The sequence below is a fragment of the Mercenaria mercenaria genome, chromosome 12 (genome assembly GCF_021730395.1).
Source record: "Mercenaria mercenaria strain notata chromosome 12, MADL_Memer_1, whole genome shotgun sequence".
Taxonomy (NCBI): Eukaryota; Metazoa; Mollusca; class Bivalvia; order Venerida; family Veneridae; genus Mercenaria; species Mercenaria mercenaria.
Window position 1 is genome coordinate 45,265,107 of NC_069372.1, and position 14,110 is coordinate 45,279,216.

Below are 14,110 nucleotides of genomic sequence, written 5' to 3' on the forward strand. Positions count from 1 at the left end.
TTCATTAAGATATGGTCATAAATATGGCCTCTGGAGTGTTAACTAGCTTTTCCTTTGATTTGACCTGTTGACCTAGTTTTTGACCCAACATGACCCAGATTAGAACTTGACCTAAAGATCATCAAGTTTAACATTCTGACTAAGTTTCATGAAGATACAGTCATAAATGTGGCCTCTAGCGTGTTAACAAGCTTTTCCTTTGATATGACCTAGTGACCTAGTTTTTGACCCCACCTGATCCAGATTTAAACCTGACCTAAAGATCATCAAGATTAACATTCTGACCAAGTTTCATTAAGATATGGTCATAAATGTGGCCTCTAAAGTGTTAACTAGCTTTTCCTTTGATTTGACCTGGTGACCTAGTTTTTGACCCGACATGACCCAGATTCGAACTTGTCCTTAAGATCACCAAGTTTAACATTAGTACTAAGTTTTATGAAGATACAGTCATAAATATGGCTGTAGGGTCTTAACAAGCTTTTCCTTTGATTTGACCTGGTGACCTAGTTTTTGATCCCACCTAACCCAGATTTGAACTTGAGCTGTAGATCATCAAGATTAACATTTTGACCAAGTTTCATTACGATATGGTCATAAATGTGGCCTCTACAGTGTAAACTAGCTTTTCCTTCAATTTGACCTGGTGACCTAGTTTTTGAGCCTACATGACCCAGATTCGAACTGGATCTTAAGATCATCAATATTAACATTCTGACCAAGTTTCATGAATATATAGTCATAAATGCGGCCTCTACAGTGTTAACAAGCTTTTCCTTTGATTTGACCTGGTGACCTAGTTTTTGACCCCAGATGACTAATTATAGAGCTTGTCCAAGACTTTATTGAGGATAACACTCTGATCAAGTTTCATTAAAATTGGGCCAAAATTGTGACCTCTAGAGTGTTAACAAGCTTTTCCTTTGATTTGACCTGGTGACCTAGTTTTTGACCCCAGATGACCCAATATCGATTTGGTCCAAGATTTTATTGAGGGTAACATTCTGACCAAGTTTCATCAAGATTGGGCCAAAAATGTGACCTGTAGAGTGTTAACAGTCAAATTGTTGACGACGGACGGACGACGGACACAGGGCGATCACTAAAGATCATCTGCTTACCTTGTTTCATTTTTAGCTCACCTGAGCACGAAGTGCTCAAAGGTGAGCTAAAAATGAAACAAGGTAAGCAGATGATCTGGAAACAGATGAAAAAATGGCTCTGTGCACGAAGTTTGCCCAGTTTGATAGTTTCATACCAGGCTTCTGTCAGTTCAGAAATAATGATAAATATAAACAAGATTTTTTTTATTTTGTTTACTTTTTTAAATTTTTTTTTTAATGTGTGGATTCTCACAAGAATAACAATCAAATAGTGCCGTTTCAGTGTTTGGTGTCGAAAATCAGCATCTGGAGATCTGATGATTACACAATGTATTTAGTCTTGTTTTTTGATTTAATCATATTTTATTGCTTCTGAACACATAATACATAGCACATATACATAATAAGTAACAAAAGCAAATGGGTTGGGCTACAAGTTATTGCAACATTAGAAGTCAGCCCTTCCAAAGTGCATAACATTAACGAGTGTATTAGTTAAATTTAGCATTCCTTATACAAAGATATATGATATAGCAATGATAGTGATAATAATTATAAAGATAAAAAGATGAAGGAGAAGAAGAAGAAGAAGAAGAAGGGAAATATTATGATGATGATATCAATGTAGTAACAAAATGATAACAATAATAGTATTTATGATAGTAATTACACGATGACAATTAATAAGTTTTAGTATTAGTCAAGTTATGGTTGTAGATGAGTTAAAGAAGAAAAGAAACAAATATGCTGCTCCATATCCCTGAGTGCCTACCCAGTAATCACAAACATCCTGTCCCAGAGTATCGTAAAAATGACAAGAGGACATAGGAAATACATTATGTACTGTCCAAACGTCTTGTGTGTTTGATATAGTCTTGTTTCATCACACAATGGCTGCAAATTTCAACTTCTTTTGTGGTTTTAGAGGTCCTAATGATATATTTACTGGCTATGGAGTTAATGCCTTTTCTTCATCTGTACTTCAGATATGTATGTAATGAAGGTTTGTCGGCCATATAAGCACAATTCTTAAACAGTATTTCAGTTCTGCAATGGCTAGTTTATCATATGGATTTGATTCTGTATACTTTACAGTCATATCTGGGTATGTATAGCTTTGCAAAAACAAGAGGGCCATCATGGCCTTATACCTGTCATCATTATTGCAGTTCAAACAGGTACTACAACATTTTTAGATACATTTCTGCCAAATTACAATGCAAATTAGCCTGCAGGTTCATTTAGATTTCGTTTTTGTTTTGATTGTTTGTTTGTATTGGGTTTAACACTATTTTAATAGTATTGCAGTTATGTAACGGCGGGCAGTTAATCGAACCAGTGTTTATGGATTCTATACCAGTGTTTATGGATTCTATACCAGTATAAACCTGTTCTCCGCAAGTAACTGCCAACTTCCCCACATGTATGAATCAGAGGCGGAGGACGAATTATTTCAGACACAATGTCTTCTAGCAAATCGTCAAGAAGAACATATGCCTAGCCTGAGGATCAAACTTATGACCCTGCAATCTGTAGATCTGCCCTCTCCCTATTGAGCTAAGTGGGTGGGTAGATTATCATCAGAAGAATTAAGTTTTTCACAGAGCCATACAGGAAAAAACTAGAACTGTTCCTGCAGTACTGTTTTTTTTCTGTTCTTTTCATTTTTTAAAAATCAAGGTGCTTATTAAGAATCATAACGAAGGGTCACCAAAAGAACATTGGTCTGACATTTTTTTCAAACTTGGACCAATAATTTAGAAAGAGCATCAGTTTGAAGACTTTCTATTTTTAACTCTGGCAGGAATGCTTTTCTGTAAGTCGGAATAATATGACCATACTTGGTACACCCTTTGAACATTCCTGTAAAATCCAACGTTTAAAGACCTGCTCCAGTCCTACCTTTTAACCTTAAATTGTCACTGAAAAAGCATGAAAGTCCGACTATGAACAGTGACGCCTGTCAAAATAGAGTCTATTTTATATAAAATTCTATATATCAAAGGCCTGAATGGCCTGAGTCGGCTAATGATTGATGTACTGACAGTATAGTCTACCAGTTTCAGTTTGTTTTTAGTTTTTTTCTTAAAGTTTCATAACACAGCTCGATATTTACCCAAAATATTATATCCGGATACGATTACACTTTTCTCCAGTTTGAACAATATATTTTAATTGTGATGATACGAAGACATTTAGCAGCAATTGGCAGTATCTGACATTGAAGTTCACGGTTAAATTACCGCTTATTTAAATATTTTCATAAAAAAGTTATTTCGTTTCGTGAAAGCAGCCAAACATAGACGATCTACTTTCGATTTCAAAAACTACAAGAAAATACAATTCAATGTTTCGCCGATTTGTTTATTTCTCGAAAAATAAGAATTAAAATCATTTTTAATATCAGTAGTAACTAAACAAACCAGTAAGAGCTTCTTCTTCCGATAATTTATCCGTTTACTGACTGCAAAATTAAACCCACGCAAAGTTTATAGAAATCATACGATGCGTGTTTACGTTCAATGTGGGAGAATTAAGGCTGATCGGCTATGTTACCTAACGCATCCAGACGATTCAGATTTTGTTTTTAAAAAAGCATTGTGTGGGTTTCTGTAATTTTATATACGTTTTTATACGCTTAGAAATTATTAGACATGCGTATTTGCATTATTTCTATACGTAATTTACGCTAATACGCATCTTATCTGGAGCCCTGTGGAACTATTTTTTGTCTTTCGCTGGATGTTACCCAAGCTTTGTAAGCCTGCGCAATTCTTAAAATGCACATTTATGCTTAATGTGTTACATTCGAGAATTGCACAATTACAAGTCATAAATATGACAGATTACATCGTATATTGGTCATAGCAAAGGGAATTGACACAACTTAACTTCGTTCATGCAGTGAACTGTTTGAAGTTTGAGAAATCTAATCGAACTACATCCCTTCACTGTGTTATTTGGTCCATTTAGAGAATCGTTGGATAGCAAGGACTCGTCAAAGGCTTTCAGCCTTTAGCCGACTCAAAAATACCTGTGGTTTTGCCTGCTAAAGTGTGGCATGTGGCTGTTAACTGTTACCTATTGTAATCATTGGTTGCATACACACAATAGAATTTGAATAGCCGCGGAGCAAATGTAACACCATCACCATAAAGATGAATAGAAAATGCAGCACTTCTCTGTGAAAGTTCATGCAGCAACCATCAATGCAGAACACTGTTAATGTGTCTTCTTTTGTTTTGAATTTGACTGACAGGTAAAAGTGTTTATATCTCTGTCAAATTTTACGCCCCTCCTACCCCTTCAAAAATGTATGTATTTTGATAGAAAGGGGAAAGGATTTTAATTTCATCAAAACAAGAAACCTCAGGAATCTAAACATTATGAAAATCTTTCACTATTTTGAGTCATTTGATTAAAAGCATGTTTATTTTTTTGATGCATTTTCAGGTAAGAAAATTTTGTCTGTCTCAAAAACATATTTTGATCTTTTGACAAATTCATTGAGTTCTTTCCAGGTGACCTGTGAATAAAGAGTTACAGACAAATCAATTATTTTTGGGTATCTGTTTCCTTCCCCAATGAATTAAAATGTGACATAATTCAAGAATGGGTTCATTTATCAAAAAAATCTGTAATACACTTTTACAGACCACCAAATCCTACAGTAGAAATATTTTGCAAAATTCAGATTATTGCTTTACAGCGCTTAGGAAAAGCACCAATCCCTGCTTTAGTCGGTATCAAATAAAGCATATACATTACAATTATTTAGAACACAAATATAACTGCAGTATAACAATACTGTTTTATTATAAACTATTAATTCCAGCTCTAGTATACTGAATAAACCAGTAACAATATGTAACAATCATGTGACACCCACACACATGCTTTCAAAAGCTCTATTAGGTACATGTACAATGATGATATATTAATATTCTCATACTCTGTAAAGCTTCAATTCTGCCTTGTATTCGGTACGTATATATACTTAGCATTAAAGCAATACATTTATTCCAGTATCAGTCATAACAAATAACATGAAGCAGTCACATGCCAGATATCATGATATATTAATGCTTCTACTTTGCTTTTATAAAGCATTAATTCCAGCAGTTATCTCCTTACTTTATTTCTTTACTTTATAAAGCATCAATTCTAGCAGTTTTTTCTGTATTTTATTTCTTTACTTTATAAAGCATTAAACCCAGAAGATATTTTTTACTTTATAAAGCATTAATTCCAGCAGTTATCTCCTTACTTTATTTCTTTACTTTATAAAGCATTAATTCCAGAAGATATTTTTTTACTTTATAAAGCAGTAATTTCAGCAGTTATCTCCATACTTTATTTCTTTACTTTATAAAGCATTAATTCCAGCAGTTATCTTCGTACTTTATTTCTTACTTCATAAAGCATGAATTCCAGCAGTTATTTCTGTACTTAATTTCTTACTTTATAAAGCATTAATTCCAGCAGTTATCTTCATACTTTATTTCTTTACTTTATTATCTTTGTACCTCATTTCTTTACTGTATAAAGCATTAATTCCAGCAGTTATCTTCATACTTTATTTCTTTACTTTATTATATTTGTAACTCATTTCTTTACTTTATAAAGCATTAATTCCAGCAGTTATCTCCATACTTTATTTCTTTACTTTATAAAGCATTAATTCCAGCAGTTATCTTCATACTTTATTTCTTTACTTTATTATCTTTGTACCTCATTTCTTTACTTTATAAAGCATTAATTCCAGCAGTTATCTTCATACTTTATTTCTTTACTTTATTGTTATATTTGTACCTCATTTCTTTACTTTATAAAGCATTAATTCCAGCAGTTATCTTCATACTTTATTTCTTTACTTTATTGTTATATTTGTACCTCATTTCTTTACTTTATAAAGCATTAATTCCAGCAGTTATCTTCATACTTTATTTCTTTACTTTATTATCTTTGTACCTCATTTCTTTACTTTATAAAGCATTAATTCTAGCAGTTATCTTCATACTTTATTTCTTTACTTTATAAAGCATTAATTCTAGCAGTTATCTTCATACTTTATTTCTTTATTATCTTTGTACCTCATTTCTTTACTTTATAAAGCATTAATTCCAGCAGTTATCTTCATACTTTATTTCTTTACTTTATTATCTTTGTACCTCATTTCTTTACTTTATAAAGCATTAATTCCAGCAGATATCTTCGTACTTCAGTTCTTTACTTTATAAAGCATTAATTCTAGCAGTTATCCATAAAATCAAGCAGTTATTTCTGTACTTTATACAACATGTACTTTATAAAACTTTCATTCAAGCACTTATTTCTATATTATACAAGCACAGTTAAGTTATATACATATACTATCATAAAGGTACAAAGAAAGGTATACATGCTTTCACAGGCTCATTACATTATGAATACACTGGTGATATATGAACATTCCTGTGTTTATAAAGCATTCATTCCAGCACCTAATTCAGTAATTAATAAAGCTTTAATTCCAGAAGCTAAATCAGTATTTTCATAAAGCATTAATTCCAGCCACAGTTACAGCATTATACAATGAGAATGGTGAATTAAAATGAGGCAGAAAAATCATCACCGAAGCGCAAAACTATCGTATCTTTATTCACAAATACAGCCATAGATATTATTAACGATAGTTTTGCTCTAAGGTGACAAAAAAATTTTAAAGACCCATTACACGAGCAAGCAGAGAGACCCATTTCCACTAGTTAAATGGCATAACCATGTATTTTGATCATTACCTCGAACAAATTGGGACTTAACTTTCTTGTACGCTGGGTCTGAGTTAATTGCTCTCGTACACTTTCTAAAGCTGTCCTAGAATAGCTCTGAAACATATAAACATACACAAATTAACACAACATTTATAAATTAACTGACCATCCCTGACCTTGTTAAACCTGTCTTAAGCTGTTAGCCACTTAACATCATGAGCAAAGGAAACAAGCTTTGGAGAACATTAACCTTTACCCTGCTAAATTTCTAAAATGGACTGATCCATCATTCAATTTGGGCAACACCACTTATTATTCAAAGGGGTGTTAAGTGAAAATTTATTGACTGAATAGCAAACAGTGCAGACCATGATCCTCTGTGCAGGCTGATCTTGGTCTGCACTGGTCGCAAAGGTAGAATCGCTTGCCACCAGCAGGCTTAAAGTTAAAAGGGTTCTGCTCAATTCATAGTCCAGGAGTCCTGAATTGGAACAATATGGAACAGTGTTCAAAACATGTTCTACAAGTGCTTGCAAACAGAACAGGCACCGTGAGTCAGAAGCTTGGAAGGATCCAGTTTATTTTTTGCCACGTAAAACAAAGAAAAGAATCATCTTTTAAGCGTATGATAGGTATTGAGTGGCCAGTATATAATCATTTTTAAATAGAATTTTATTGTCTAATATATAAAATGTAATATAAAGCATTTTTTAGAACACTCTCCATGGTTCTGCATCTATAGCACATTTCATAATTTTGGGTACAGTCCAAACATCACTGCCTACTTCAGCAGGTTGTCAATGATGTTGTCCAAAGCTGTTAACATTTGCTACTTCAGTTTTAATGGCAGCAACTACTCAGACTGGTTGTTTTTCTGCTTATTTCTTGTATCTTATCCTGGTGATACTAGAGACCCAGTCCATAAGCACAAACTCAAGATTGTGAGAAAAACCATTCCAGGCATTGAATTCCTTCCGATGGCTAAATCCCCATTTCCGATTTGTTTTACCACCCTTTTCTTTAATAAATATCCGAAGAGCTTTGACATTTAATCCAGTACAGACAATATTCAGAAACCTACATTGAAGAAGCCATGGACAAGAGGGAACAAGAGGGCCCTAAGTCGCTCACCTGATCAATCCATTTTGACCTTATTTCTGACCAAGTTGGGAGGCATGCCATCTGACCCCAAGTATGACCTTGATATTTCAGATAGGCAACTCACTGATTTGTGTGCAACACTCAGTCTTATTTTTGAGATTAACATTTCTGTCAAGTATAAATAAAACTGCTCCATGCATGTCCACAAAATTTGAAGGACGGACAAATTCACTTAAAGATACACTGATGCACATACAATGAACAGCCATTCTTTTACTGGTATGTTGAGCTCACCGTAAGCAAACTAACAAAAGTGCTGATAAAGAACAACATATGGTTGATACAGGACCATGGATGCTGGACTGTCAACTTAAAACTCACCCTATACCTGGAAGGCGAGCTGTAACAGGGCTTTTCATCAGGAAATCGGAAGAGGCCTTGGCCTTTCAAATTGGGAAATTTATGCACGATAATTGTTCATTTTGGGAAAAATTATCAACCGCAAGTAAACAACGAAAGACAAAGCAAATTTATCTCCCCGGAAACTTGGACTAAAATCAAGGGCATGGGACATAATGTATTAGACTGGCAATGTGTCACAACTGGTTCTGTGGACTGTTAGGCTATAGTGCCACAAAAAATCAATACCAGACAAACGCTTCCTCTGGAAATACTAAAATGTAAACAATATCTTAACCATCTGTTGCATGATTTGGGGAAATTTTACCTTGCATTTTGGGAAATATCTCTGCCACAGTTGGGAAAAAATAGTATATTTTTGGATTGGGAAGAGGCCTTTTATACGCCTCTGTTATATAAGGATGAAAAGCCCTGTGTAAAGCAAATTTCTTACACCTCCCACATCTTCACAAGCCCTGGTTTAGCAACACTTGGTTAGGATACAAGAAACTAATTTTAACAGATACTGGAAGATATTTTGAGCCAGATGTACAAACATGTACTCAAACTTTAGTTGATTTTGTACTTTAGGTTATATAGTCATATCATAAGAAGTTACCATACAGGTTTTAGCAAAATAACTGAGAAAGGATTTGTATAAATTGCACAAAGACTATATCACCTATGTAATCTATATACTTTCAAGAAAAAGAAAAATGCAATATCCATATGTAAATTCTATACAAATACTTTGATAAACTTTCATAATAAATCATTAAATCCATTCTTGTGTATGGTGGTTTCTTAATTGATACACATAGCATGACCATTGTCACACATGCATCCACAGCTTGTGTTGTATTTCATGTAAATACAGAATCCGTAGCACTTGATTAAAAATATCAAACCCTTGAAAAGCAACATTTCTCCAAAACTGCCCAACTTTTTAAACTGTACTGCATTTTTATTCATATCAAAAACAAGCTCTTTTGTTTTTTTTTCAATTTTTCTAGATGCCACATTTGGTTATTTCAGAATGAGGGAATCACTGAAAACAAAACAATAGATGCTGCATTTTTCAATTTTCTTGGAGTGTATCTAAAATGCCTAAATGGACAATATATTATCATCAGTGTTAAGAATTTTAATAGCTATCTGACAGTATTGGTACTCCTGTCTCAAAAATTCTTCCAATACCTGTAGAAGAAGGCAAGGAATGGTCAGAATCACAATACAATATGATGTTACCTCAAAGATGTCCTTATCAAGTGTTTTACTTCGTTGTGCCATAGTTAATGCTTCTTGAACATGCTCTACTGCTTCTTTTGAATAAGTCTGAAATGTTATCAAAACATTTAAATTCTTTGAATATTCACATTAAATTTGGAAAGTACCACTTGTTTATCAAAGGGGTGTTCACTCAAAATTAACTGATGGAATAGCAATGTGCAGGCTGATCTTGGTCTGCATGGTCGCAAAGGCAGAATCACTTGCCAACAACAGGCTAAAGGTTAAATTCATTGTGAATGAGACTGATCAAGATACTGTACAAATGAAATTACACAATGATATCACTGATTTGCTAAAAGACCAAAATATTGGTGTTTTGAGCTAAAAAAAAAATAAAAGTGAATCTAGTGGCAAAAACTTTGTACATATTCTTGCTGACGTGCAAAGATATATGATAAACTGCATAGTGTTTTGTCAGAAAAAAATCTCAAATCTCTCCTGTTTTTTGGCAGGATTTCCCATGGTTTTGGGGAAAACTTTGCTGAAACGAACCAAAACTACTGCACTTGTGAAATGTGTATCTTTGGCAAAAAATGTTCGAGTTTTATGTCTAAAAGTGATACAACAGCAAATGTAAAGTAAAACATATATTATTAGTATGACTGTTGTAAGTAGAATGAATGAAATACCATTTAAATAAAAAGGCTTACCTTTTACTGCTTTTCTTTCACATCTGTCTATATTGTTTATCAACAAATAGCGGTTTTGAAATTTTCATTCAGGTATGCAATACAGTTGGTTTGCAATTTAGGGCCTTCCACATAACCAATGTATTTATTACCCAACTGAAAATTGACTGAATATAAATTAATTGCTTACCTTACCCATTCTGCATGACCTTCCATTCTGAGTTTTAAATAACAAAAAACTGCTCAGCTTTGAAGGTGTCCACTTGTAGTTCCAGTAGTATTTAAATTCTAGCATTGCCTGTTTATTTTGTTTGTTGTGATTAATGTCACATTTGTTGTAATTAATGTCACCAAAGGCAATCACAGGTCATACTGTACTACTTAAATTTCTAGCTTTAAATGGTTGACAAAAAGACCAGGTGCCAATCTGAGAGTTTTCCAGGCATAGGGGCCAGGCACCAAAGCAGAGCCTCAGACCTTCCTCAAGCCAGCTGGAAGGCTTCTTCACATTCTACACACCAAGTTTCAAACCCTCAGGGTTGAGGGGCAACTAATTTGATGTCAGGGACCTTAACAACTGGACCACAGAAGCTCCTCTAACACAGTGTCAAAATGCATGCTTCTCATGGCTAATATGAGGCAGAATACATGTATGTCACATGACAATGCCACATACTTGTGTGACCAATCAAATGCTGCAAAACTGAAAAAGTTCCACCTCATTTTTACACAGTTCAACATAAGTAAGAATATTGTCAAACTTGATATTCAATAAATTATCACTGAACAGAAAAATTTATCCAAAAACATAGCAGTTATGTTCAGTTAATTTCTATGCTACAGGTCTGTTAACATAATAAACGTGTATCATATCTATTCCTAATAAATAACCTCCCTTGTAGCCCAAAGGTTGAACACCCAGTTCAAGTGCGGTTGTGGTGCTCCATTGCAGCGTCAAAGCAAAGATGTGAAAAATTATACTAGAAGCTTCCACCTTGTCACTCAGAATTAACTGCTCAACCTGGTGTCAGTATAATGTGACTGGGTGGGGTATCATGTCACATGTATGCTCCAGTAAGGCAGCACTGTAAGATGGGCATTAAGCTCCCTACTGTAAGTAGACACCATCATTTATATGACTGAAAAATTGTTGAAAAAAAAAAAAAAAAAATCCGAACACAAAGGTGACACACACATGCATCATACATAAAGATTTCATAATTTTTCACAAAGAATGGTATCTAACATCAAGGCCAATATTTATCAAAATGGTAAATATTTAATCAACAAATTATAGCAAATTTGTACTGATGAAATTCTGCAGAGTTAGCTGTCTGTAATCACAAAACGCAAAGTTTATCACAATCTATGCTAAATTTAAAAGAAAATTTATCATTTTATGTCTCAGTTTCAGGCTTTCAAATATTTATGAATACAGGCCAATGAATGAGTTTTTTTTTTTTTAATAAATGAGCCGAACCATGAGAAAACCAACATATAGTGCATTTGCACAGTCTGGTCAGGATCCATGCTGTTCGCTTTCAAAGCCTAATGTGATTAGAGAAACCATTAGCAAACAGCATGGATCCTGACCAGACTGTGCAGATGCGCAGGCTGGTCTGGATCCAAGCTGGTCACAAATGCACTATGCTGGTTTTCTCATGGTGCGGCTTAAATGTTTTTCCAATTTATTTACAGTCACTGACACAAAAATGCCTTTTAGTATTAGTTTAAAAGCTTTTGATAAAAATTTGTAAACGAATCTCAATCAAGCACAAGGCGGAAGGGCCCCAATTTTACTGAAAAGAAGTAGTTTATTTATATGTAAATATTTCAAAATCAGCTGAATTTATAACTCGATTACTTTCCTCCTGACGAAATGGAATAATTTTTTTCCTAGAATGTATCGATTTCTAATTACACACTAAAAGCCTTTCTGGGCATCATATATAAAACATTACAACAGCCTAAATTAGATTTTGTTTCTGCAGAACAGCTTTGGAAACCTACATCTGCTTCAGCCTTGTGAGTTTTTATTTTGAACTCCTGTACTTTTGAGATACGCCTATTGGCCAATTTTGCTAATCAAGATCCGCAGCCATACATTTTGTGTCAATGCCACCAACTGCAGCTGGTAAATTAGTCCTGAATGTTGCTGAAGGCAATTTAAGTTGGTATTCTAAAAAGTTTATTAAGATAAATCATGCTGTTCGAAAATATAAACAATTACTACAGTTGAAGTATCTACAAACATATAAATAAATATGTTTGTGTATATTAAACAGTACAATATGTTTTGTTTAAATTACTACACACTAATGAACATGTGTAAATAAATGCAATTTGAATTAAATAACATGACTAAAAATATTTGGAAGCTTTTCTTTTAACAAATGACATTACACCTTCAAAGACACAAAAGTCAAGAGCTCATTCACACACATACAAACACTTTACAGGTTGAGCAGTTCATTCTCCTCAAAACAATGTTTACTCCTTCACACCATCAAAGACACAAGTCAAGAGCTCATTCACACACATGCAAACACTTTACAGGTTGGGCAGTTCATTCTCCTCAAAACACTGTTTACTACTTCACACCATCAAAGACACAAAAGTCAAGAGCTCATTCACACACATACAAACACTTTACAGGTTGGGCAGTTCATTCTCCTCAAAACACTGTTTACTCCCTCACACCATCAAAGACACAAAAGTCAAGAGCTCATTCACACACATGCAAACACTTAACAGGTTGGGCAGTTCATTCTCCTCAAAACACTGTTTACTCCCTCACACCATCAAAGACACAAAAGTCAAGAGCTCATTCACACACATACAAACACTTTACTTGTTGAGCAGATCATTCTCCTCAAAACACTGTTTACTCCCTCACACCATCAAAGACACAAAGGTAATGCTCATTCACACACATAAAAACACTTTACTTGTTGAGCAGTTCATTCTCCTCAAAACACTGTTTACTCCCTCACACCATCAAAGACACAAAGGTAATGCTCATTCACACACATAAAAACACTTTACTTGTTGAGCAGTTCATTCTCCTCAAAAAACACTGTTTACTCCCTCACACCATCAAAGACACAAAGGTAATGCTCATTCACACACATACAAACACTTTACAGGTTGAGCAGTTCATTCTCCTCAAAAAACACTGTTTACTTCCTCACACCATCAAAGACACAAAAGTCAAGAGCTCATTCACACACATGCAAACACTTTACTTGTTGAGCAGTTCATTCTCCTCAAAACACTGTTTACTCCCTCACACCATCAAAGACACAAAGGTAATGCTCATTCACACACATAAAAACACTTTACTTGTTGAGCAGTTCATTCTCCTCAAAAAACACTGTTTACTCCCTCACACCATCAAAGACACAAAGGTAAAGCTCATTCACACACATACAAACACTTTACAGGTTGAGCAGTTCATTCTCCTCAAAAAACACTGTTTACTCCCTACAACCATCAAAGACACAAAGGTAATGCTCATTCACACACATAAAAACACTTTACTTGTTGAGCAGTTCATTCTCCTCAAAAAACACTGTTTACTCCCTCACACCATCAAAGACACAAAGGTAATGCTCATTCACACACATACAAACACTTTACAGGTTGAGCAGTTCATTCTCCTCAAAAAACACTGTTTACTTCCTCACACCATCAAAGACACAAAAGTCAAGAGCTCATTCACACACATGCAAACACTTTACAGGTTGAGCAGTTCATTCTCCTCAAAAAACACTGTTTACTCCCTCACACCATCAAAGACACAAAGGTAATGCTCATTCACACACATAAAAACACT

The 14,110-nt window shown here is 34.3% G+C and overlaps 1 protein-coding gene across 3 annotated transcripts in view; it reads right to left on the minus strand.

Annotated features, from left to right (window-relative positions):
• LOC123533318 (beta-adrenergic receptor kinase 2-like) overlaps window positions 1–14,110 on the minus strand; it is a 179,856-nt gene that overhangs the window by 106,188 nt on the left and 59,558 nt on the right. The window contains exons 5-6 of one of the 3 annotated variants that reach the window (XM_053519937.1): window positions 9,605–9,691; window positions 6,884–6,970 (exon numbers count right to left, since the gene is read on the minus strand). In XM_053519937.1, coding sequence (XP_053375912.1) covers window positions 6,884–6,970; window positions 9,605–9,691 — 174 coding nt within the window. The remainder of the gene's footprint in view (window positions 1–6,883; window positions 6,971–9,604; window positions 9,692–14,110) is intronic. The other 2 variants (XM_053519939.1, XM_053519938.1) reach the window with 2 other exon arrangements.